Source organism: Mustela erminea, chromosome 5 (assembly GCF_009829155.1).
Source record: "Mustela erminea isolate mMusErm1 chromosome 5, mMusErm1.Pri, whole genome shotgun sequence".
In the NCBI taxonomy this organism is placed as follows: domain Eukaryota; kingdom Metazoa; phylum Chordata; class Mammalia; order Carnivora; family Mustelidae; genus Mustela; species Mustela erminea.
In genome coordinates, this window is record NC_045618.1 from 136641936 (window position 1) to 136669388 (window position 27453).

At 36.3% G+C, this 27453-nt stretch overlaps 1 protein-coding gene across 4 annotated transcripts in view; it reads left to right on the forward strand.

The window, feature by feature from the left end:
- UNC79 (unc-79 homolog, NALCN channel complex subunit) overlaps positions 1-27453 on the forward strand; it is a 237283-nt gene that overhangs the window by 51040 nt on the left and 158790 nt on the right. For all 4 annotated transcript variants that reach the window (XM_032345110.1, XM_032345113.1, XM_032345112.1 and 1 more), the window contains 3 exons: positions 5295-5387; positions 12279-12334; positions 13075-13204. In XM_032345110.1, the coding sequence (XP_032201001.1) occupies positions 5295-5387; positions 12279-12334; positions 13075-13204 (279 nt within the window). The remainder of the gene's footprint in view (positions 1-5294; positions 5388-12278; positions 12335-13074; positions 13205-27453) is intronic.

Sequence of the window (27453 nt, forward strand, 5' to 3'; positions counted from 1 at the left end):
CATGAGATAACATACAGGAATGGCCTTTGGCTATTGTATCACATTGGACAAATGTCGAACAGACCAAACCCATAGACATATGACAGATGGGTCAAATACCATAGCAACTAATGCCAGTATCCTGCTCAAATTCACATGTCCTGAAGTTTTATTGTCCTAAATATTGCTTGAGAAAAGGGGCCAGCCTCTGGGGCTTGGGACTTTTCCCCCCTAGAATTTGTTGTATAATAAACAATAATGGCTATAATAGGCTTTGGTCTCATAGGATCTGACAGAGCATTTCTGCAATTTTTTTTTCAAACTAATCTTTATACCCATCATGGGTCTCAAACTTACAACCCTGAGATCAAGAGTTGAGTGCTCTGCTGACTGAGCCAGCCAAGTTCCTCCACCTAGGAGTTGTTGATGGGCAATCTTATCTCTGTGATTTTCATTTATCTAGCAGTCTGCACATCTTTTAATGCTGCACTGACTTTGGGTCATGGTGTCTCAGTCTTCGTCTTACGTTGAATTGATATGCCCTCTGAAGGCATAGGTATCTTGTGCTCAAACCCTAACTCATGGAACACAAATCCCTCTGCTTACAGAAACAAGACACTTGCTAATGTGAGCAGTGCAATCTGGCAAAGCACAGGAAGTGGTTCTAATGTATGGCACCAGACTGTGTTTCTTCTTCCCAGATGATTCTCTTACCTTTACCCCTTACAAAAGTATAAGGTTAATGGGGTTTATTTAAGTATATTCCAATTCAAACTACTTACTACCATCTCTCACCCGGACCCATCCAGTAGTTTCTGAACTGATCTCCCTGCTTCTATTCTTAGCCACCTGACAATTGTTCTCCACCCAACAGCCAGAGCTGTGCTCCAAACACGTAAACCAGACTACATCACTTCCTTCATCACATTGCATCACTCGGACCAATCACATTCAGTGTCCTTCCCTGGCCCACAAGGCCCTCTGTGCTCCGGCCACTGCTGCCACCTTACTACGTCATTACTGCCTTTTGTGTGTTCACCCTGTGCTGTCCTCATTAGCCATTCTGCAGTTCCATAAAGACACGAGGCTTTTGCTCTGTCTCAGTAGTCCTTCTCCCAAATGGTCATATGATTCCTCCTCACTCTCCTTAGGTCTCAGCTCAAATGTCACACCTTTCGAGATGCCTTTCCTCACCCTCAAGCTAACGCAAGACCTTCCATCACTTTCTACCTATTCCTGTGCCCTGCTTTATTTCTTCATGGGTATTTGTTTGCTTGTTCCTCTTAGAACAGCATTGCCCATGGAACTTTCTGCAATGATGGAAATGTTTTATAAAATTCCGTGGGAATACACTAGCCACATGCGACAATTGATCACTTGAAATGAATCTAATGAGACTGACTTTCATTGACGTTTAATTCATTTAAATTTAAATAGCCACATGTGGCCAATGGATGGTACTGCTTGAGCATCTAAGCTCCATAAGGACAAAGGCTTACCTGTCTTGTTTATGGCTGTGTCTCTAGGGTTAGGAAAATGCCTGGTATGTAGGGGTATGAAAAAAAATACTTTTTGAATTTTTAAATGAATTTTGAATGAATAAGTCACTAGAGTGTTGCCTGTGAAGTCAAGTGACTTGGGCTAATAATTAAGTTGGTGCTCTCATGCAAGTAATCTGATTCTCTTTATAAAATGGTTTCCCCAATATATTTATTTATGTAAGTCTTACTTATTTATTTATTTATTAGGGAGGGAGAGAGTACAAGTGGCGGTGGGGAGGGGGAAGGGAGACGGAGAGAGAGAAAATCTTCAGCAGCTCCACACCCAGCACAGAGCCGGACATGGTCTGGATCTCACAACTCTGAGATCATGACCTGAGTGAAATCAAGAGTTGTACATGTCATCGACTGAGTCACCCAGGCGTCCCTACTTATTTATTTCTTTTTGGTGAGAATCATATAAGAGCTATACGTGATAGTACATTAGGAGCTATAAAATGCAGGAACAGATTAAGGAATTGTTATTGCTCATAGAGGAAAGGAATGCTGATAACCGTTATTCTGGTGGTGCCGGGAACATCAGGAAATAGGCCTTAGAACTTGTAATTGTATTTCCTGAGCACAATATTAGATGTAAAATTTTCTTACTTTGATTAATTCTCTTCTTCCTTCCGTTATATGGAGCTTTGGCTTTATATACCCTCATGGGGACAAGCTGTACGAGCCGTACATCTATTTACATCATGCATGCCTTTTTACCAAGATTCAATAAATGATGTGTGCCTGTGCACGTTTATTAATTAGAATTGCAGTGATTTTATCCCTTCTGTTATAAGGCTAAGAACTGCAAGGCAGTGTCTGTTTGTCGAGGTGCTGGAGCCAGTTTCCTAGGGTTTGAGCCAGGGGAATGATTTTGGCTTTGTGGTTGACCACGCTTGAGGGAGACCATGGATTTGTAGGGGTAGAAGGGACAGCCAAAGGTCATCGAGCCATTTGGGCTCTACTCCAAATAGACCTCACCTAAATCATCGAGACATTTTGGGCATCTTTCCCATTTTTAAAGGCCTCCAGGCACAGGGATTCACAAGCTCCCTTTGTAGTAGTCTTTATTTATTTTTTTTTTTTTTAAGAAATGTTTATTATTAAAAAGTTTCACATGAATTTCAACAGTGGTGAAAGCCCTTTTCCCAAAAGGACCAAATATATATGTATATATGTAATTATTTAAATATTTGTAATTATTTTTCCACGAGTATGTCAGAGACAAGAATTACCTTCCCCACCCTCCACTCCCCCTTAAACGAAGGGCCCAGGGCCACCCAGTTCTCCCTCGCACGCCTGCACACCTTTCTTATTTCCCCTCTAGTAATGCTCCTGCCACCAGGCTCAGGGCCCGCCTGCGTCACAACCACTTGATGTGGGGTACCTGGGTGGCTCAGTCAGTTAAGCGGCTGACTTTGGCTCAGGTCATGATCCCAGGGTCCTGGGATCGAGCCCCACATGGGGCCCCTGGCTCAGCAGGGAGCCCGCTTCTCCCTCCCCCCTGCTTCTGCTCTTTTTCTCTGTCAAATACATTAAGCAACAACAACAACAAACTACTTGATGTGCTTATTAAAGCTTTTCTGCTTCCAAGCTGATGGAGTCAGATTCTAGATTTGGGCCCCAAAGCTGAATTTGAACAAGCTCCCTGGCTGAAGTCTGAGAGCGGCTGCATCTTGCTCTTTAGGATTTGGCTCAAAGTTCTTTCCTTGATTAATCACACTTGATTGACCAGCTTTACCCTCCAAGAGCATTGACCTGATCTGCATATCTTTGTATAATTATTAATATTCATTTATATTGCACAGCCAAACTAGTTTATCTCCCAGACTCTGACCTGCTTGGTGACGTAGCAGGAGCCCAGCTGCAAGTGATTAATAAAAGCAAATTCAGGTAAATGGAACCTGAATGAAACTAAGGATACATCTGTTTTGTTTGCTTGCTTATTTCTGTAAAGCTGTTGTAAAGGTTGCCATCCAGTGTTGTGGTCAAAGTCTTCATCCAATGAAAAGAATAGAATCATGTTAAATTTTCTCTGTGTTCTCCATTCCATGACAAATCTTATATTTGTGTTTTAATGGCTGTTTCATACATGTGGTTTTTTTTTTTTTATAAGTTGCCTTATTCTTTATGGATGGAGGTGAGATTTCCACGTATTGCACTTTAATGTAAAATAAAATAAAGCAGATTTGTGGGTCATCTGCTTTTTTGTTGTTACCCACATTAGTGCTTTTCTCTGTTGTGTGTAGGAAATTGAGAGCTGGCTGATGGAGGTTGTCATACTCACTGGAAGCCGTTCTGTTCATGCTTTCTTGACAATTGGTCACTCAAGCCTAACTATAAAGAAAGTTTCCCCTGCTTCTGCAATTGTCCCCGAGAAAAGGAATTCTTTTTATATTTGAGTCCTTTTTTTTTTTTTTTAAGATTTTGTTTACTTATTTGACAGAGAAAGAGAGAGAGATGGCGAGAGAGGGAACACAAGCAGGGGAGTGGGAGACGGAGGAGCAGACTTCCTACTGAGCAGGGACCCTGATGTGGGGCTTGATCCCAGGACCCTAGGACCATGACCTGAGCAGAAGTCAGACCCTCAACTGACTGAGCCACCCAGGCGCCCCTATTTGAGTCCTTTCGAAGATTCTCCTATGGGAGCCCTCTCTCAATTACTGGTTAGAATAATAGAGTACTCTTTGGAGAAAACAACTCTTTGGAGTAGTATCTTGAATGACCCCCCTTGGTGCTAGTTTTGAATGCTACTTGGAGTTACCTGTTATGCCACTAGAAAAGAGAGAGAGAAAGAAATATAATATAGTGTTGGATGTCATTGTAAACAAGCCACTTAAAGATGTCTTAAAAGCAGGATGTAAGTGGTTATCGTGTGGAGACCATGGATATACAGCTGTGAGATGAGTTTTGAAGAAACCAGCTTGCTTTGTGACTGAATACTTGTGGCACAGGATAAAATGTTCAGTGACAGTGGTCCTCACAGATTCAAAAAGTGCTTTCTTCCAAACAGCTTGGTTGGATATGGAGATGGTAAGCTCTGGAAAGCTAAAAAAGTTATTCTCATGGTGATAGAGATACTGCTGTTGACTTACATGTGAAGATTTGAATAGAATTGTTTCATGATCTGTGAGAGTTGTAAATAATTTTTAAGTTAATATGTAATTTTTCTGAAAGAAAAATCAAAATGTTAAAAAAGTTAATATGTAATTTTCTGAAAGAAAAATCAAGATGATAAAAAAGTTAATATGTAATTTTTTATAATATGCTATTTGAAATTGGTGTGTATGACTGAATTAATAAGGTCCCCATTAAAAGCTGACTGTTATTTCACCTGCATCTCCAAAAGTTAACCCATTCAAGTTGTTTCAAAATAAATAAACCTTTTATTTTTACTTTTATTGGGATAACCTTTGACATGCCTTTATATTTGGACACATGGAAGGTTTTGTTTTTTCTTTCTCTCCCACCTAGATATAAACATCCTGGGAGCAGAGGTCACATCTAAGTACATCTCCGATAAAGCCATTGTATCACACTGTGGCACTGTTTCTGCTCCTTGTAGATTCTCACGAAATGTTTGCCATTGATGATGACAATCATGGCATTTGTGTGCTAGGACAGATGTTTTGTGGTTTTATTTGTGCAAAGCATCCATTGAATAGGTTGAGACTTTTTTTTTTTTTTTAAAGTGTCTTCTCAGCTGTCACACTAAATGTAAAATAAGAAGTATACATAGAGATTACTTGTACCTAATGAAATAATGTTTTGTTTCAGTGGGTTCCTCAAGGAGAGAAGGCGTTCCTGCCCATGTTAATCTGTCTGCATCATCCATGCTTATGATTGCAATGCAATACACATCCAACCCAGGTCAGTGGAAATTCGAGTGGCTTGACTGAATTAAAAAACAATTGTTTTTTTTTTTTTTTAAAGATTTTATTTATTTATTTGACAGAGAGAGATCACAAGTAGGCAGAGAGGTAGGCAGAGAGAGAGAGGAGGAAGCAGGCTCCCTGCTGAGCAGAGAGCCCGATGTGGGACTCGATCCCAGGACCCTGAGATCATGACCTGAGCCGAAGGCAGCGGCTTAACCCACTGAGCCACCCAGGCACCCAAAAAACAATTGTTAAACAAGATATGAAGTGAGTAGGCTAGAAAGTCTCAGGTGAGATCACCTCTGGGTGGATGGAAAACTGGAGATGTGTTACAAGACAGACTTCTGAGTTGAAATAACTTCCCCTTGTCTTTGTTATTAACAGTAATCTTGCTGACGATTGATTATTTTTAGAGTGTTTGTTTGGGGACACAATTTTAGGACATTGACTGGAAATTGAATACAATTGTATAGGAATAAATTAAATTAGGACTGTAAAAATCATTACGATTTAAGTGACTGGAGATAACTACTATTAATATTTTGTGAATTTGCTACTCTAATGCCACACAGGTATTATTGAACATAATTTTTTTTACTATGTTTCTGATTATTTCCTTAGAATAAATTCATAAAAGAGGAATTAGTGAATTAAGGGACTCGAAAAAAATTTAGTAGTGTCACTAACTATGTGTGAGAGTACATTGTAACCTGTCATTGAATAATGTATAATTTTTATTCTGTTAGACAGACAAAAAATAATACCTTGTTGTTTTGACTTGTATTTTCTTCAATACGTAGTAATGTTGGATAGGTTTTGTTTCTGTTCATTGGTGTAACTACATATGAAATTGGGGAAACTGACCTAAAAAGGGGTTGACTATTGGTATCACATACTAAGATGTGAACTCAGTTTTAATTTTCATTTATTGTTGATTTGGAAAGTGAACCAATTTGGTAGCACTGTTTTCAACCTTCTACTTAATTTCATTGTAAATAATAAGGTTTTGAGTGTCCCAAATACTGCCAATTTGTTGTACAGTTTGGTTTTTAAAAAATATTGTCCACACCACTAAAATATTTAAAAAAAAAAAAAAAAGAAGACTATTTGACAGAGAGCGAGAGTAAGGGGGTAGGAGGGGCAGAGGGAGAGGGAGAGAGAATCTGAAGCCGACTCTGTGCTGAGCACAGAGCTCCTGGCAGGGGTTGATCCCACAACCCTGAGATCATGACTGGAGCCGAAATCAAGAGTCTGAGCCTCTCAGGTGCCCAGAAAAAAATGTTTCATGTTTAAATCTTAATGCTTCTTTATTTAGAGTGTTACTCTTTAAATATGAAACACCTTGAGTAATTGAGTCATTGTATGAGCAATTCAAATATATAATTTTTTGGAAGTTCTACTCCTATCTCACTCTTGCTTAGAGGACCCTCAAAATGTCATTTATATTTATTATATACTATATTCTGAAAACACCCTTCATTTGGAGTCTTGTACGTTGAAGTCTCCTCCTGAGGCTTTGGTCCTAGTTTCTCAGTTGGGAAGCAGTAAAGCAGGGGGCCTAAAATCGTGTGCTTTGAGTTTAGAGGTCTGTGGGTTCATCTCTGAGCTCCCCAGTAAATTGCCAGTTAGTGTTAACATTGCACAAGTTTTTTTTAACTTCCCTAAGGTCAAGTTTCCTCATTTCTTAAGTGCCTTAAAATATCATAAGCCTTTGTATGTGAAGTGCTTGCCTAACACAGGAACGGGCACATTGTAAATGCTCAGTCAAGGGCAGAGAGCAAACCACGACAATCTGCCATTTTCTTCTTGGAGTTGGATGTTCCGCTGGGAAACCACTATGATCTGATTGCATTACTTCTGTTATTTCCGAATCTGCTCATGGGGAATGTCTGTGCCTGCTATTCCATGCTAAAAATGACAGTCAGGACCTATAGCTGGTTTTATGTTGTGGGGAAAGGGTTTAAGACTGAGGTGATACCCACCAGAGGGCTCACAGAGACCCAGAGGTAGGGCTTCATTTTGTTTAATTTTTCTGGGGGAAGTAGCAAGTGACAGCTAGGTCCTTGTAGCCTATGGCGTATCAAAGGTAGAGCATAGACCTTGTTCAACTAACTGAGTAAGTTCTTTGTTCATGGTTCTGAGCTAGACATTGTGAAAACCACCCAGAAGTATAAGATATGGGGCTTGCTATGCTATGGAGCATATGACTCATTGGAAATATTAGGCATATTCACAGAAATCATTAATTTATAATATAAGGTGTATTTGAAAAGTACAAAATAAATACTGTGGGTAGTATTAATTCATCAGAGGGAGAGAACTCTATGGATTGAAATGATCAGGGAAATCTTCGTGCCACTTGAGCAAAGTATGGGTCTTAAAATTTGGATAAAGTTTTGATTGAAGAAATTTACACAAAGGGACTTTCTAGGTCTGTTCATGAGGCAGTCAGGGGACGGTTCTGAACTGGGTTCATGGGACAGACATATAGAGAAAGGAACATCTGTACTTGAGAACACACTGATGGCTGAAGAACGAAATTCCAAATCTAGAGGACTATTTATATATTCAATAAATAGTCACTGAATAACTAGTCTGTGCCAGACACTGGAGACATCATGGTTAGCAAAACAGAACTGACCTCTGCCCCTGCCTCATGAAACTTACATAGTAGTGGTGGGAGAAGACATGAATTCAGTAATTACAAAAGCAAGTGTGAAAGGGTGCCTGGAGGGCTCAGACCGTAGTTAAGTGATTGGCTCTTGATTTCAGCTCAGGTCATGATCTCAGGGTTGTGAGATCAAGCCCTGCATATAGCTCCTCGCTGGGCATGGTGCGTGTTTAAGATTCTCTCTTTCACTCTGCCCCTTCCCCTCATGTCTTTCTCCCTTTCTTAAAAAAAAAGAGAGAGAGAGAGAGAAAACCAAATGTAAAGTTTCAGCTGTGACAAAGTTCTTGGAAAGATGTACTTAGCTCAATGAGCCCCTAAAAAAGGAGATATCCTTTTATGGAAGAGGTCAGAGAGGTCTTCTCTGGGGAAGTAGCCTTTTCTCTGAGGACTGTAGGATGAGTACCATTACAAGGCCTACAGGGGGTGCGGGATTCAGGTAGAAGAGTCTCATGTGTCAGTGGGAAGCCTGGCAAGCAGGTGGGACTGAGAGATTGGCATCGCCGGAACTCAGAGTGAGGACTGTCTCATGGAAGGTGAGACTGGGGGCATCTGTAGGCCAGAACATGTCGGGTGTATGGGCTCTGTTTGGGAGTCCTGTGTTTATCCACGTCCAGTGGGAAAGCACTGGAGGACTTAGGGTGGTTGTGTGTGTATGAACCTGACTGTAGTTGAGAACGGATTACAAAGAGTAGATATAGATTGATCCAGAAGGAGCCATGCCATTTATCCGGGCATGTAAAGAAGGCAGGGGCAATTGAGACTGAAAAAGTATCTAGAAAGTAAAATTGATGGGATTTGGTAACATATCAGAATTTTTGGCTTGCAAAACTAAATACATGGTGGTTCTATTCATTGAGAAAGGAGACACTGGACAAAGAAAACCAGGCTTCTGAGGGATCCTTTCGAATCTGTTTTGGACATCATGTTAGGTATCTCTGAGCTGTTTAAGAGGAGATGGCATACCTTAGACTAATACAGTGTTCTATGTCAGTTTTATCTCAAACTGGGAAAAAAATCTCACACATCATCTCAATTTTATATGTCCGAAACACAAAAATGCAAATAAATCAGCTTCCTTAAAAAAAAAAAAAAAAAAGAGGCAAAGATAATTAGGAAGTTGTATTATGAGCCTAGAACTCTGTATAGAGATCTGGGCTTACAGTAATGAACTTTGAACCTACACATAAGTGTCCAGTGGCCTTTATTAAATTGCATATAGATGGTACCTGAAGTTGTATATGAATGTGGGATTGCTTAGGAGAGAGCACAGAATGAAAAGTGGAGTGGGCTTATGATCAGGCTTTCAGAAACTGCAATGGATAATGGTCTAGTGGGAGATGATGAGCTTGTTAAGCAGGCAGAGAGATTGTATCTGTTAGGGTGTGTTTGGGAGACTAACAGAAGTTTTGACTACAAGAACGTTTGTTGTTTTTTTTATTTACTTAGTAGGAAGTCTTATAGACAGTGCCACAGTATCAGGGGCCTGAGGTGGTGCCATTGGGCTTTTCTTGGACTTTCCCTCAGGTTTGCAAGATGGCTGCCCCAGTGAGGGTTGTTTTATTCTCACACAATCACATCCACAAACAGGTAGCAGGATTAATTAGGATAATTAGAGAAAGGCCTCCTGTTGTGCCTCTTTTTTCACAGAGAAAGAATATTTCAGAAGCTCCCCTTCCCAGTAGATTCTCTCTTAGGTCTTACCATCAGAACTGAGTCACATGGCCGTCCCTAGCTCTAAGAGGCTCTGGGGAAGTATCTTGCTTTGTAGTTTGTGCGTTGGGGGATGGACAAGGAAGAAAGGGTTGTTGATAGTAGTTGAATAACAACAACAGTGTCTGCCACAGGTAATAGGAGAGGACTAGTCATGAAGTCGAGGGAAGAGAGTGTTTTGAAAAGAAGACAAGGGTCAGCAGCACTGAATGCTGCTGAAGGTCAAGTAACAGGCAGACGAAAGTACGTCCATTGAATTGAATGACATAGAGGTCATCAGTGACCAAGGTGAAACCAACTTCGGGCTATGACAGGGTTGGATGACAGATTCGGCAAGATAGGAAATAGGTCTCTGACTAGGTGGAGGTATTTTTCTTTTCCCAAGTAAACATGGGCAAACCAAAGAAGCTTGCTGTTTCATAGCTCCTAAGAATTCCTCAACGAGGTGGACTTTGATGCCTGAGGATGAAAGACTCTCTTGCTAATCCATCAGTTTGTCATTTGCTATCTATCTCCAAACTTGGGCAAGATAGGAATCTAAGCTAAGTAAATTTCCTCACTGCAACATGGTGGTTATGAGATAATATGTATAAGGCTCTTAGCACAGTACCTGACACATAATGAACACCCAGTAAGTGTTCCTCTAAGGCAATTTTTGTTCTTGTGTAGTTCTTGAGTACATTGATGTAAATTTGTATTATATAATTACTATTACTAGGATTGTATTATATAATTACTATTACTAGGACTTGTCCTTAACATTTCTTTTGTTAATAAGATTAAGGATCTTAGTAAAAAGCTTGATAAAGTCAAGGGCTCACATGATTTTTGAAATGTATGAATACTTAAAGGAAATGAGTAATTTTTTATTTTATTAAAATTTTTTGTTATTTAAAAAATTTTATTGTTGAAGTATAGCTGACGTACAGTTATATTAGTTTCAGGTATATGACATAGTGATTTGACAATTCTGTATATTATTACCATGTTATTGACTATATTCCCTATCTTGTACTTTTCATCTCCATGACTTATCTATTTTATAACTGGAAGTTTCTGCCTCTTAATCTACTTCACCTGTTTTGCCCATCCTTCACCCTCCTCCCCTCTGGCACCCACCAGTTTGTCCTCTGTATTTACGAGTCTGTTTCTGTTTGTTGGCTTTGATTTTTTAGATTCCACATATAAGTGAAATCATATGGCATTTGTCTTTCCTGTCTGATGTATTTCACTTAGTGTAATAGCCTCTGGGTCTATCCATGTTGTCATAAATGGCAAGACTGCATTCTTTTTTATGACTAATGTTCCACTATATATGTTATATACCACATTTTCTTTATTCATTCAGCTATTGATGGACACTTAGATTGCTTCTGTACTTTGGCTGTTGTAAATACCATTGCAATAGACACAGGGCTGCACATGTCTTTTTGAATTAGTGTTTTTGTTTTCTTTGGGTAAATACCCAATAATGGAATTTCTAGATTATATGGTATTTTTCTATTTTTAATTTTTGGAGGAAACTCCATATTGGTTTCTATAGGGATGGTATCAATTTACATTCCTACCAACAGTACAGAAGTATTCCTTTTTCTCTACATTCTTTTTTTTTTTTTGTAAGATTTTATTTATTTATTTGTTAGAAAGACAGAGAGAGAGAGAGGGAGAGAGTGAGCACAAGCCGGGGGAGCAGCAGGCAGAGGGAGAAGCAGGCTCCCTGCTAAGCAAGGAGCCTGATGTGGGACTTGCTCCCAGAATCCTGGGATCAGGACCTGAGCCAAAGGCAGACACTTAACTGACTGAGCCACCCAGATGCCTCTTACTCTACATTCTTAACAACACTTGCCATTTCCTGCCTTTTGACATTAGCCATTCTGACAGGTGTGAGGTTATATTTCATTGTGGTTTTGATTTGCATTTCCCCCGTGATGAGTGATGTTAAGCATCTTTTTCTGTGTCTGTTAGCCATTTGGATGTCGGTTCAGTCCTCTGCCCATATTTTAATCAGATTATTTGTATTTTTTGGCATTGAATTGTGTAAATTCTTTATATGTTCTGAATATTAGCTCCTTATCAGAGATATTACTTGCAAATATCTTCTCCTATTTGGTAGGTTGCCTTTTTGTTCTATTGATGGTTTCCTTTGCTGTGCAAAAGCTTTTTATTTTGGTGTGGCCCCAATAGTTTTTTATTTTTTGCTTTTGTTTTCTCCCCCTAAGGAGACCTTTCTATAAATATGTGGCACAGGCCCATGTCCAAGATAATACTACTTATGTTTTCTTTTAGAAGTTTTATGGTTTTAGGTCTCACATGTAGGTATTTAATGGATTTGAGTTTACTCTTATGTATGGGTAAGATAGCAGTCCAGTTTCATTCTTTTGGAAGTAAATAACTTCTAATTTAATGATTAGATGAAAAGTCATACTAATATATTTTATTATATCTAAAAGGATATTTTACCTGATGTTTACAATTTGTGTTCAAATTATATTTTCTTCCTTACAGTGTATCATTGTCAATTATTGGAATGCCTCATGAAATATAAGCAAGAAGTCTGGAAAGTAAGTTTTGGGCCAAATTTAACTCATAGCCACAAACTCAATTTGTATAATGGAGTACAAATATTTTGCCTATTAAAACAGGTCGGATTTATTGGTGTCTTATTATTTCGGTGTGGCAGAACCTGGAATTATTTCCTTCCTGGTTAGTTTATTATTTAAGGCAGAAATGATACTTGAAGAACACAGTGGCCTGACAGAAAAAGTAATTGGTTAGCTCTTATTATCAGAATTCAGCAAATGTTATATTACTTGGCAATTTTATTTCATTTGACATGTTGCTAAAAAACCTGTGTTCTTTCAAATAGGAAATGTGGATTGTTAAGAAATGGATTTTAGGAAAATATTTGAAAAACACAGAGTTTGACAAACTGGTTCATGCTATTCTAAGGTCTTCCTTTAACATTATCCTGAGTAGAGAAGAATTTATTAAAACACAGTGTAGTTTTGATCTTTAGCTAGAGGGGAGGGGAGGTGATTATTTACAGGACCCATAAATAAATAATAAAAAATAATGTTTTAATATGATCTCATCTGAGAAGCATACCTCGATGGTGAGATGACAGTGGAGGGGGTAGGGGGAGGAAGGAGGGAGGGAGGGAGTGGAGGGAGAGGGTGAGGGGGTGGGGGAGGAACCACCCAACTCTTCTATTGGATTTTGCACTGCTTTGGTAATATTGAATGAGCTAGTCTCATCTTTATTTGATGATGCTAAGTCAAAGTACGCTTCCTGTTTCCTTTAGGATCTTTTGTATGTGATCGCCTATGGGCCTTCACAGGTGAAGCCTCCTGCTGTGCAAATGCTGTTCCATTACTGGCCCAATTTAAAGCCTCCTGGGGCAATAAGTGAATACAGGGGCTTGCAGTATACAGGTAAGGAGGCAAGAACCCTGTCATGCCCCATTTTTATTTTTTATTTCTCTTATGCCACATTTGCCTAACTGACTTATTATTATTTTTTAAAAATCTGGCTGGATTATATTTATGTGCCTTTAGATATTGTCACTAACCCTTTCTGAAACTGAGTGGTATAAAATACATGAAAGAAAATTGATTCCAAGAGCCTTTATGACACCCGGGCAAACTGGTCAAGTCTCGGTCTCACTTGCCGTACACTTGGCCTGGGTTCCTCACTATTGCTAACTGTTATCAGAGGTGTGAGTGATGACAGTTGCTGCAGATGTGCCCACCACTGGGCAAAACCCCAAATGGCTAATTCTGCTCAGACAAGAAGACTTGCGTTTTCGACATTACCAGTTCATATGCTAAATAAAAACTAAGTGACCCTGCAAGTCACATTGGACAGGAAGAGTCAACAATCAGTGAATATTTGTATAACTAATAACCAAGAAATAGACACTGAATTTGAATGGAAAGACTTACACTTACCAAAAAACAAACAAGCATCAGGTCCTATGTGTTGTTTATGTTGACATGTCGTAAAATCAAAGAAGGAACCTGTGGCCAACGAAACTGCGCCTGCCTAACCTCCTCCCAACCTAGCTGTCTACATATTTTTATGAAAATAAGCGAGGGGGTGTTTTGCAAAGTTAGCTTTTATTTGAGTTATTGTGAGATTGTATACTGATGCTCTGAGACTTTCCTTCTTTCTTGGTATGTCTTTCTAAAGGTGATTTGAGGTGGTTCAAAGGGGATTTAAATTCGGGTGTCTGATTTAAGTTCCTAATTAAAACCAAATGTTAGAGATATTAACACCTGCTTTTTGAGCTTTAATGATCTTTGGTGGACTTATTCTAAATTCAGAACAAATAATACAGGCTTTAGTGGTAGCAATAATATTAATTAAAACAATGAAGGTAAATAGTAAGTACCTTTTAAAAACATGGAGATTGGTATCATTGGCATTTTAAATCAAGAATAGTAGAGAATGCTTAGGTGTTGCTAAGTCGATAATTTGTAAAAACAGGAAAAAAGCTGGAAGCATTAATAAAATAGATGAAATGATTGAAATATTCAGCTGCTTCTTGGTAGATACATGAAGTAAGCCTTTATGTGATGTATGAATGGGGAACTGGTATCAAATGAAATTTATTTACTTGATAAATATTTGAAGAATTACTATTATGTGCCAGGCACTATTTCCTGATGATGTAAGAACCGATTCAGAACCAGACCCCATGGAGCTTAATGTAGTTTGGAGATGGAAATTCAACAAGTATTTGTAGGGTGTCTACTATTAGCCATGTGTTGTTCTAAACACTGAGTAGTCAAGGAATGAAAAAAGCAGACTAAAATCACTAATGTCTTGGCACATACATTCCAGTTTCTGAAAAGAGCAGGAAACTGCTTTACAGTGTAGTAAGTATTAAGGTAGTGCAAATACAGAGAGCTGTGGAACTATGCAGCAGGGGCCTCTGAAACTCACCCTGATGGTGTGGGCAGGTTTGGGGAGAGTTAAGTTGTCAAGGAAGATTCTTGAGTGAGTGACAGGTAAGCCAACACCTGAAAGATAATGCACGCCCTGGATGTCAAAGGGAGAGTGAATCATGAGTGGATAAAATGTAGATTTAAGGCAGAAGGAATAGCATGGGTTCAGACTTGGAGGCATGATATATCATGATCGTATTTAGGAACTGGAAAAGGTTATGTGTATCAGACAATGGAGTGACAGGAGGAGAGCAGCTAGAGATAAGTAGAAAGCCTGGCAGGGCCTGCGAAGGGATTGGGATTTTATCCTAACAGCAAAGGGAAACCACGGACAGGTTTTACAGGGAGAAGCCAACATGATGAGATTTTTCTGTTCGAATATCCCAGAAACCTTACAAACTGATAGTGGCTTCCATTTCCTTCTGTGTCTTCATCCCCCGGGAAGAGCCAGCTGAACCTGTCTCCCCAGAATAGTTCAGTCTGTGCCTACTAAGAACAGAGCGATTCTTTCATCTTCTCTTGGCCTACCTGGACAAGATGTCTGTGTTTCCCGGCATCCATCCTTCTGTCCATTCCTGTGATCATATGTCTACCCACTTCCCCCTTCTAGTCTTTCAACTGTGTGGCATTATGTGCCTGCTACCTGCCAGGCACTGTGCAAGGTCCTGGGGAAGCAACTCCCTTGGAACCCCTATTCCGGTGGACCATAGCATTCTATACAGGAAACAAAAGAGATCCTGGGGGAAAAAAATCAATCGTACTAGTCCATATATTACTATTTATCTAGCGCTGGCTGTTTGTCAGACATTATTTTAGTTGCTTCCATCTCACCTAATATTTTAGCCTTCTCCCAACTGAACGCAATTATGGACAAGCATCCTATTGGGTTTTGTAGACATTTTCTCAATCCTTAAAAAACCCTGAGAGGTAGGTTTTGTTATTTCAGTGTTACAGGTGATGATTGGGACACAGAGTCTGGCAACATTCACACAGATAATAAAGGAGCACAGCTTGAGTTTGAACTTAGAGTATCTTCACTGAAAACCCACATTTTTTTATTCTGACAGTATGACATCACTTCTCTCAATTCAGTCCTTCAGTTAAACTTTAGCTGGAGCATTAGAAATTATCTACAATGTCTGCCACGATGAAAGATGCACTGAAGGGTATCAGTATTTAGATGGCACTCCAACTCTAAATATTCATTATTCTTAATAATAAAAATTATAGGGATACAGAATTTTATGGGCTTGGAAACTCAAAGATAAAATACTATCTTAGGGACCAATAACTTTTGTATGCTTTCTGAGTGATTTATTTCTTTTTTAAAAAGTGAAATTATTTTTTCAAAAAGACTTTGCTTTTATAAAAATTATAGAAATATTTAAGAAGGAAAAAAATGCTACTACCTAGCAATGACCAGTGTTAACATTTTGGTTCTGTCTAGTTTTTTTTTTGAGGGGGGTGCATATTTTAAAACAAATTGAGTTCCTATTATATATAATCATACAAGGTTTCCCTCCCAAGCTTTTATTGGGACACTTTGAAAACACAGAAAAGTTTAAAGAATAATACTCTGAACCCACTTATAGCCATGTAGATTTAGTAATTATTAGGAAATTAACCATTAGTTTAACTGTACATGTATGTGTACATAAATTATCTATTGCTTTTTAAGCATAGTAACATAGGAATAATTACAGCTCATATGAAGAATATCAAACAGTGAAGATTTGGCAATCTACAGCATTTGCCCCTTTTGGGCTTATTGCTATTTGTCAAGAACAAAAACTGCTTCAATTGTTTTGGTCATTAATTACAAGTCTTAAAGATGCAAAAATTACAGGGAAGTTTCTTGGCAGTGGAAATAGCCATTCTGTCATTTTATGAAGCTGTTTCTGTTGGAGAGAAAGAAATTATTTAGCCTTTTTTTGGTGACTGTGTCTCAGCTTGTAAATAATTTAGATCAGCACCAGTTGTGTAGTTTCTATCTGAACTAGGGAACAAAAGATGTGGCACAAGATAGGCGTTTCCAAGACAGAGTTCATTGCAAACATGGCAAAGAATAACTAAAGATAAGCACTACAAGGGTAGACTTTGGTCTAGGCTACCAGATATCTAACTTTATATTAGTACCATTGGATTCTTGAGTTGTATACAAGTACAGGAAAGTCAACCTTTTATGTTGTAACTTCTCTATTATTGAGTTCTTGCTTATCTTGTTATTTTATCTCCACAAGCTTTAAGAAATGTTTTAAACCTTTTATATTTGTTACATTATACACAAGTGGAAAAACATACAAATTGCAAGTGTACGGGGAACACCCCCCCCATGTTTGCAACCATGATTACCCACTCTTTCTATCCCAAAGATAGCCACTAAATTGACTTCCAGCATCAAAGATTAGTGTTGCCTATTGTGAGTTGTATATAAATGGAATCATACATTATTTATTTGTGTGTATATGTGCATGTGTGTGTGTGTGCTTGGGTGTGATTTGTCCGTGGGTTGAGCATAATTGTGTTTCATTTATTTTTATTGCTGTATGTATATTCTACAAAATGAATGTACTGCAGTGTATGTATTGGTTTGCTACTAATGGATATTTGGGCTATTCCTGCTTTTTGACTATTGAATGTCCTTCTATATATCTTTTGGTACATGCATGCACACATTTCTGTTAGATATACATCTGGGGTAGGATTGCTGGATCAGAGGGTATGCATATATCTAATTTTTTTCATCTTCCCCTCCCCTGCGTATATCTAATTTTATTTGCAAACAGTTTTCCAAAAAGGGTTGTACTAATTTATACTCCCATTACCAGTATGTGAGAGATCGTTTTGTCTATATTCCACATTTAGGGCAATACTTTATTTTGTTTTCAAAATTTTCGCCACTTTCAAGGGCCATAGAAGTATCTTACTGTGGCTATAATTTGCATTTCTCTGATTACTAATGAAGTTGGACAATTTTTCATAAATTTATTGGCTATTTGGGTATCCTCTTTATATAGTCAGTAAAGTATGTTGCAAAGTATCTTATCTTTTTTTACTCTGTAAATGATGACTTTTGATTAGCTGAAGTTCTTATTTTAATATGATCAGATTAGCAATCTTTTTCCTTATATCCTAAGAAAATCTTTCCCCATACTAGTTATGATGTTATTCATTGTTATCTTCTAGAATATTTGTTTTTTTACCTTGTACATTTAGATGTATCTGAAATTAATTTTTCTGTCTGTTGTGAGGTAAGAGTCAATTTTTTTTTCTCTATGGATAAGCAATAGACAACATCATTTATTGAAAAGATTGCCCTTTTCTTACTGCTCTGTAGTACCATTATTGTTATAAATCAAGTGTCTATTTAAGGATGGTTCTCTTTCTGGAGTTATTATTTAGTTTAATTGGCATATTTTTTCCTTTTCCCAAAACCACACTGTTTAAATTAATGTAGTTTAATAATAAAACTTTTATATACTTCAGTACAAGTCTTTCCACCTTGTAGTTGCTGTTCTCTTCATTGTCTCCCCCTACTTTCTCTTCTTTCTAGTCTTTCTCCTTCTCCTCCTTATTTTCTTCCTTTTCCAAGATTATTCCTAGCTATATGCTAAGTTAAAGAGTCTGTTAAATTAAACACACACACAAACACACCCCTAAACTATTAAGATTTTGGCTGAGATTGCCTTGAATCTATAGATCAGTTTGGGGAACTGACATCATTATAATTTTGAGTCTTCCAATCCATGTTCTAGAAGTATATCTTGTGTTTAGGCTTTTTTTAGTTTCCTTCAGTGCTGCATCATAGTTTTCTGTGTAGGTGGTTTGCTTATCTCATGTAGTGTGTTCCTAGGTATTCATTTTTTGATGTTATTGTCAAAGATATATCTTAAAAGAATTGCATTTTCTAACTCTTCATTGCTTGTATGTAGATAGGCAATTAATTCTTGTGTATTTACCTTATATCCAACAACCTTGCTAAATCACTTTTTAATTCTAATAGTTTATTTAAAGTTTTTAAAAAATTTCATGTGTGCAATTATATTATTGCTGAATAATAGCAGTTCAATGTCTTCTCTTCAGTCCTGTAGTCTTTTATGTCTGTCAGCTTATTGCAGTGGTTACAACTTGTGCTATGCTGAGTTTTAAGTTCCTTCATGGTTTCTTCTTTGACCCATTTAGAAGGGTAATGATTGATTTCTAAACATAGGTGGACTTTTCTCGTGAAGTTTTGTATTGATTAGCTTGATGCCTCTGTGGCCAAACAACATACTTTGAATTATTTCATCCCTTTTATGGTTTTTACACTTCGTTAGGGTTGAGGCTATGGTCATTTTATAATGTTCTGTGTGCTTAAAAAAACCCCTTGTATTTGGCAGTTGTTGGATACTGTGTTCTCAATATGTCAAATAAAATCTCCTAATCATGTAGTTTAGATCTTCTATATCTTTACTGTATTTTTGTCTTTTTCTTCTATTGGTTACCGAGAATAGAATTTAAAAATCTTCTGCTGTGATTGTGAATTTGTGTATTTCTCCTTGTAGTTCTGTGTTTTTGCTGTATGAATTTGAAGGCTGCATAAAAATTTAGAATGCAACATCTTTCTGGTGAATTGAAACTTTTACCATTATGAAATGCATGATTTTATCTCTATTAATGTTTATTTGTGTTAAACTCTACTTTGTTTTAGACTAATAATAGCTATACCAGCTTTCACGAGAGTTTGCATAGTGTAACTTTCCATCCTTTTATTTTCACCTATTTTATTTTCTTATATTTCATGTGTGTTTTGTAAGCAGCATGCAGTTCTATATTTTAATGTCAATTTTCATAATTTTCGCCTTTTATTTGGAGCACTTAGTACACATCTACCTATTTACCAAATTATTGGCATATTTGGTTTCAAATCCCCCATTTTTCTATTTGCTTTTTATTTCTCCTGCCTCTTTTGTGTTCCCTATTATCTCTCCTTTTTGCCTCTCTTGCACTGATTGGGCATATTTAGTATTCTGTCTTAATTGAGTTACTCAGTCTTCTGTATTCTTTTAATCATTATCCTAGAGATTATACTATGTGTTTTTGACTTCTCAGTGTCTAATATAAAATAGTACTATTACCCTTTCCTGTAAAATAACAGAAGATATAACTTCTTTTTTTGCCCCCTCCAAACTTCCATGTTATGCTTTGTGCTCTATTTTTTATAATTTAAAACATGTAATTATTATTCTTTGAAATCATTATTCATTCAATTTTCTTTTTTCTGGCTTTTTTTTTCTTTTTATATTTCTAAGCTCCCATCTGGGATTTATTTATTTTTTCCTTAATAATAACCTTTCTATATTTCCTTTAGTGCCCTTCTACTGGGGATAAATTTTCTCAATGATAGTTTGAAAATACCTTTTATTTTGACTTTATTTTTAATTTAATTTAATTTTTTTATTGTGTTATATTAGTCACCATATTTGACTTGATTTTTTAAAGCTATTTTCTCAGTATATAGAATTCTATGGCAGTGATTTTCTTTTCACACTTTGAAGGTATTTCATGATCTTTTCATTTTCATTGTTTCTGTTGAGAAGTTAGCTGTCATTGTTGCTCTTTTGAAGGTAAACTGCCTTTATTTTGAAAATTTTTCTTTATTTTTTTTCTGTTTGGTTGAAATTTTTAAAAGTATCTTTTTCCAGTTTTATTGAGAAATAATTGACATCTATCACTGTTTAAGCCATATGGTTTTGATTCTGTTTCATTGATCTATTTTTCTGTTTCTATGCAGTACCATACTATTTTGTTTACTATAGCTTTATAGTATAGTTTGCAGTCAGGGAGTGTGATGCCTTCTGTTTTGTTCTCCCATCCTAGGATTTCTTTGGATATCTGGTTTTTTTTTTTTTTTTTAAGATTTTATTTATTTATTTGACAGCGACAGATCACAAGTAGGCAGAGAGGCAGGCAGAGAGAGAGGAAGGGAAGGAAGCAGGCTCCCTGCCGAGCAGAGAGCCCGATGCGGGACTCGATCCCAGGACCCCGAGATCATGACCTGAGCCGAAGGCAGCGGCTCAACCCACTGAGCCACCCAGGCGCCCCTATCTGGGGTTTTTTATGGTTCCATATAGATTTTAGGTGTGTGTTTTTTCTATTTCTGTAGAAAATGCCATTGGAATCTTGATAGATTGCATTGAATCTATAGGTGGTTTTTGGTAGTATTGACATTTTAATAATATTAATTCTTCTGCTCTATGGACATGCAATATCTTTCTATTTATTTGTGTCTTTGATTTCTTTCATTAATGTCTTACAGTTTTCAGAATGGAGATTTTTCACTCTCTGGTTAAATTTATTTCTAAGTATTTTATTGTTTTGATGTTATTGTAGATGGGATCAATTTTTAAATTTCTTTTTCAGAAAATTCATTGTTAATTTATAGAAATGCTACTGATTTTTATGTTAGTTTTGTGTCTAGCAACTTTATTGAATTCACTGATAAGACCTAAAAGATTTTTGGTTACATCTTTAGGATTTTCTATCTAAAATCATGTTATATGCAAATAGAGATAATTTTACTTCTTCTTTTCCAATTCTGATACCTTTTATTTCTTTTTCTTACCTGACTGCTCTAGCTAGAACTTCCAGTACTGTGTTGAATAGGAGTGCTGAGAATGGGCACTCCTGTCTTGTTCCTGAACTCAATGGAAAGGTTTTCAACTCTTGAATGTTGAGTATGTTGTTAACTGTAGGCTTATGTGTCATATATGACCTTTAGTATGTTGAGATATGTTCCTTGTGTGCCTAGTTTGAGTTTTTTTCATGAATAGATGTTGAATTTTGTCAAGAACTTTTTCTGTGCCTATCAAAATGATCATACGATTTTTTTATTTCATTCTATTAATGTGATGTATTACCTTAAACGATTTGCATATGTTGAGTGATCCTTGTATTCCAGGGACAAATCTAATTTGATCATGGTGAATAATACTTCTGTGTGCTGCTGAATTTGGTTTGCTAGTATTTTACTGAGAGTTTTTACATCTATATTAATTAGGGATATTGGCCTATCGTTTTCTTTTCTAACTGTATTTTTTGGTTTTGGTATTACAATAATGATGGCCTAATAAAATGAGTTTGGGTGTGTTCCAACCTCTTTGGTTTTTTGGAAGTGTTTGAGAAGGATTGGTGTTCTCTTCTGTAAATGTTTGGTAAAAGTCATCTGTGAAGTAATTTGGTTCTGCACTTTTGCTGCTTGGGAGGTTTTTGATTACTGTTCAATCTCCTTACTAGTAATCAGTCTATACAGATTTTCTATTTCTTTCTGATTCAATCTTGGTAAGTTGTATGTTTCTAAAAATTATTCCATTTTTTCTATGTTGTCCAGTTAGTTGGCATATGGTTGTTCACAGTAGCCTCTTAGGATCTTTTGTATTTCTGTGCTATTAGTTGTAATATCCCCTTTTTCACTTATACTTTTGTTGATTTGGGTCTTCTCTTTTTCTTTGGTTAGTCTAGCTAAGGATTTGCCAATTTTCTCTTTTCAAAGAACCAATTCTTAGTTTGGGTAATCTTTTTTTTCGTTTTTCTGTTCTTTATTTCACCTATTCTGCTCTAATCTTAATTATTTTCTTTCTTCTGCAGACTTTGTACTCAGTTTGTTCTTTTTAGTTCCTTATGGTGTGGAGTTAGGTTGTTTATTTGGGATTTTTCTTGCATCTTAATGTAGTCATTTATTGGTATGAACTTCCCTCTCGGGACTACTTTTACCACATCCCACAGGTATGTTTCCATTTTTGTTTGTCTCAGGAAACTTTTATTTCCTCTTCAATTTCTTCTGTGATCCATTGGTTGTTCAAGAGAGTGTTGTTTAATTTCTATGTGTTCATGAATTTTCCATTATTCTTCCTTTTATTGATGTTTATTCTTTTTATTCTAGTTTCATGCCATTGTGGTTAGAGGAGATATGTGGTATGATTTCAGTTTCCTTGAATTTGCTAAGACTTGTTTTGTGGCCTATATATATGTGTGCCCTACATATATGGTCTGTTTCAGAAAATATTCCATGTGTGCTTGAGAAGAACGTATATTATACTGTTGTTGGATAGTATGTTCCGTATATGTTTGGCATATTCATTTGGTCTGTAGTTTTCAAATCTGCTATTTCTTTATTGATTCTATCTGGGTGATGTACCCATTGTGGAGAGTAGGTTTTCTTTATTTTTTGATTTTTCAGCAGTTCTACAATGGTATATCTGGTTGTGATATTATTTATGTTTGTCTTTTCCTGGTGCAGGGGATGTTCATAGGATTTCATGGTTTGATGTCTCTTGTCAGTTTTGGGAAATTGTCAGGCATTATCTCTATTTTATTAGTGATAATAGTACTTTATTAAGGCATATTTTATGTATGTCAAGATCCACCAGGATCAAGATATGGCTGGATCATTTTTGACAAACATATAATGCTCATTTAATCATTACCCAGATAAAGATAGTAGCATGTTTCCATCACCCCCAGAAAGTAATGGCATGACTCTTTCCAATCAGTACCCCCTTTTCTACCCTGATGTAGTCACTACTCCTGTTTATATATATTTCCTATATTTGTATAATTCAGAGATTGATATAAGTAGAGATCAAAGTATGTTTGTGTCTGATCAAAGGTTTTGTGTTTGACTTCTTCACTCACATAATGTTACTCAGATTAATCTAAGTTGAAGATATTATTAGTTCTTTTAATTGCTAAGTAAGTATTCTACTCCATGAATATACTGTAGTTTTTTTTCAACTCTGATATTGATGTACACCTGGGTTTGTTTCCAGTTTATGGCCAATTTACATGAAGCTGCCAAGAACATTTTATACAAACCTTGTGTGGGCATATGCATTCATTTCCTTTGGGTATATAACTAGAAGTGTAATTGCTGGGTCACAGAGCTTGTAAGAAAATTCTAAATATCTCTGTAAAGTGTTTATGCCATTTAACATTTCATCCAATAATGTATGAGAGTTTCAGTTGTTATACAACGTTGCTAACACTTGCAACTGTCAGTGTTTTGAATTTTAGCTATTCTGGTGGGTGTGTATCTCATTGTGGTTTTAATCTGCATTTCCTGGATGACTGATGTTGAGTATTTTTTCAAATACTTGTTGGTCATTCAAATGTTTTATGAAGTACCTGATCTTTCCTATAGGCATTAATTGGATTATTTGCTTTTTTAAAATTTAAATTCAGTTAGCCAACATATGTACATCATTAGATTTTGCTGTAGTGTTCAGTGATTCATTAATTGCATATAACACCCAGTTCTCATCAGATCATACCCCGCTTCATGCCTATTTTCCAATCACCTTATCTCCCCTCCTTCATCCTCTCTGCAGCCCTTCTGCAGTTTACCTCTCAGAGTAAGAGTCTCTCATGGTTTGTCTCCCTCTCTGATTTCTTCCCATTCAGTTTTCCCTCCCTTCCCCTATGGTCCTCTGTGCTATTTCTTATTTTCCACATGTGAGTGAAACCAGATGACACTTGTCTTTTTCTGATTGACTTATTTCACTTAACATAATGCCCTCCAGTTCCATCCATGTTGATACAAATTGTAGGTATTCATTCTTTCTGACAGCTGAGTAATATTCCATTGCATATATGAACCACATCTTCTTTATCCTTTTAGCTATTGAAGGATATCTCAACTCCTTTCACATGTTGGATATTGTGGACATTGCTGCTATGAAATTGGGGTGCATGTGGCCTTTCTTTTCACCACATCTGTATCTTTGGGGTAAATACCCAGTAATGCAATTGCAGGGTCATAGGGTAGCTCAATTTTAAACTTCTTGATTGTTGTTTTACAGTTGTTTTTTATGTAGTCTGGTAGGAGTCATTTGTTAGATTTATATATTACAAATATTTTCTTTCAATATAGGATTGTTATTTTACTTTCCTAACAGTCTTTTGATGAGCATGAGTTTTTAATTTTAATAAACTAAAATTTATTATTCTTTCATTTATGGTTAGCGCCTTTTATGTCCTAAGAAATTTTTGCCTTCTCTAAGATCATGAAGATAGTCTTCCTTGTTTTCTTTTGGAAGCTTTATAGTTTAGCTCACACATTAAAGTGTTTAGTTAAATTTTTGTGTGTGATAGGTATGGCTCATTTATTTGTTTGTTCCAGCACCCTTTGTTGAAAAGTTTATCCTCTGACTTGTATTGACCTCTTGGTCATACATATGTGAGCGTATTTGTGGACTGTATTTTGTTTCATTGATCTGAATACCAGTATACAAACTGTCTTAAATAATTTGGCTTTATAGTCTTAAAATCAGATAGTGCAAGTTCTGACCGTTTTTCTTTGCCTATTTTAGGTTTAATGCATTTCTATATAAACTTTAGTATCAGACTTTATTTCTACAAAAATAATTCTGCTGGGATTTGATCTGGATCATGTAAAATCTATAATTCTATTTGGAAATGACTAACATCATCAAAATTTCTCTCAACAGTGTTCTGTCGTTTTTTGTATAGAATTTTTGTATTTCTTTTGCTAAATTAGTTCCTAGATATTCGATTATTTTGATGTTGTTGTAAATGGCATTATCTAAAAATTCAATTTCCAATTGTTTATTGAGACTATACAGATATTTAGTTGGTTTTTGCATATTTATTTTTATTCCATGATTTTGCTAAATTCAGTTAGTTTTAATAGTTGATTGATTCCTTGGATTTTCTATATGAACAATGGTGTCATCTGTAGATAAAGACAAATTTGCTACTTTCTTTCCAATTTTTATACCACTTATTGTTTGTTTACTTTTTTGTCTCATTGCCTAGTACTTTCAGAATAATGCTGAATAGAAGTGGTGTAAGAATAGCTACCATTGTTTTGTTCCTAACTTGAGAAAATATTCACCATTAAGTGGTTTTTAGCTTTAGGGTTTTGCAGATATCCTTTACTGTCAGTTTGAGGAAGTTTTGGTTTCATTTCCAATTGACTAAAGGCTTTATCGCAAATAGATGTTAAACTTTTTCAAATACTTGGATCAACTAAATCAACAACAGATAAGAAAACGATTTATGTATTTCATTGTTTTCTGCCCGTATCTTTACTATTTTCTTCCTTTTCTTTTCTTGAGTTTAATTTTCACTCATTTTCCCCCTATGTTCTTGAATTGAAGGCTAGATTGTTGACTTACAACACTAAAACTTTTTCTAATTACCCATTTTTTTCCTTCAGATTTTTATTTAAATTCTAGTTAGGTAGCATATAGTGTAATATTGGTTTCAGGAGTAGAATTTAGTGATACATCACTTACATATAACACCCAGGGCTCATCATAAAAAGTGCCCTCCTTAATCCCCATTATCCATTTAGCCCATCCCCCACCCATTTCCCTCTATCATCCCTCAGTTTGTTCTCTATCATTAAGAGTCTCATGGTTTGCTTCCCTCTCTCTTTTTTTCCTTCCCATATGTTTATCTGTTTTGTTTCTTAAATTCCATATATGAGTAAAATCATATGGTATTTGTTTTCCTCTTTGACTTATGGCACTTACCATAATACACTCTAGCTCCATCCATGTCATTGCAAGTGGCAAGATTTCATTCCTTTTGATGGCTGAGTAATATTCATGATTGGTGTTGGTGTTGGTGAAAGAAAGTGGTCCAGTTTCATTCTTCTTCATGTTGCTGTCCAGTTTTCCCAACACCGTTTGTTGAAGAGACTGTCTTTTTTCCATTTGATATTCTTTCCTGCTTTGTCAAAGATTAGTTGACCATATAGCTGTGGGTCCATTTTTGAGTTTTCTATTCTGTTCCATTGATCTATGTTTCTGTTTTTGTGCCAGTACTATACTGTCTTGATGACTACAGCTTTGTAATATAGCTTGAAGTCTGGACTCATGATACCTCCAACTTTGCTTTTCTTTTTCAGAATTGCTTTGGCTCTTTGGGGTCTTTTCTGGCTCCATACAAATCTTAGGATTGTTTGTTCTAGTTCTGTGAAAAACGCTGGTGGTAATTATCCATTTAAGGTTACCAGTTCCCTTCTAAGCTCTACATTAGCTGTATCACACAAATTTTGATTTGTTGTGTTTTCACTCTCATTCATTTAAAAGTATTAAAACAATTTTTAGTGCTAGATAATCTTTTACCTGTGTTATTTATGAGAATGTTGTTTAATTTCCAAATATTTGGGTTCTCGTAATTTTTTGTTTTGATTTCTACTGTAATTCATTGTGAATCAGTGAATTTTTTAATACTTCAAGGATATCATGCCATTGTTTCTGATAATGAAACAAATTATAAGACAGAAATTTTACATCATTCTTATGATTTTATTCCTAAATGTAATAGGATGTTTTTTTCTTTGACTCTTTTAAAGATTTTCTTTTTATTTTTGGTATTTAGTAGTCGTAGTTTAGTTTCATTATGATCTGCTTATGTGTAGTGATGTTTATATTCATTCTGCTTGAGGTTTGTCAAGCTTCTTGAATTTTTGGTTTCATGTTCGTCATCGGTGTTGGAACAATGTTGGGTGTTATTTTTTCTAGGTATTTACTCTTCCCCTTTCTTTTTCTCCTCTCCTCTTGAGATTTAAAAAAAAATATTTGTTATTGTTTCAGAGTTCTCAGGTACTCCCCATGTTAAAAAAAAAAAAAGAAGTTTATCTGTGTTTTAGTTGGGTTTATATTAACCTGTCTTCATGTTTATGAATTCTCTCTTCCACTGTTTGTGCCAATATTTTTTAAAAAGTT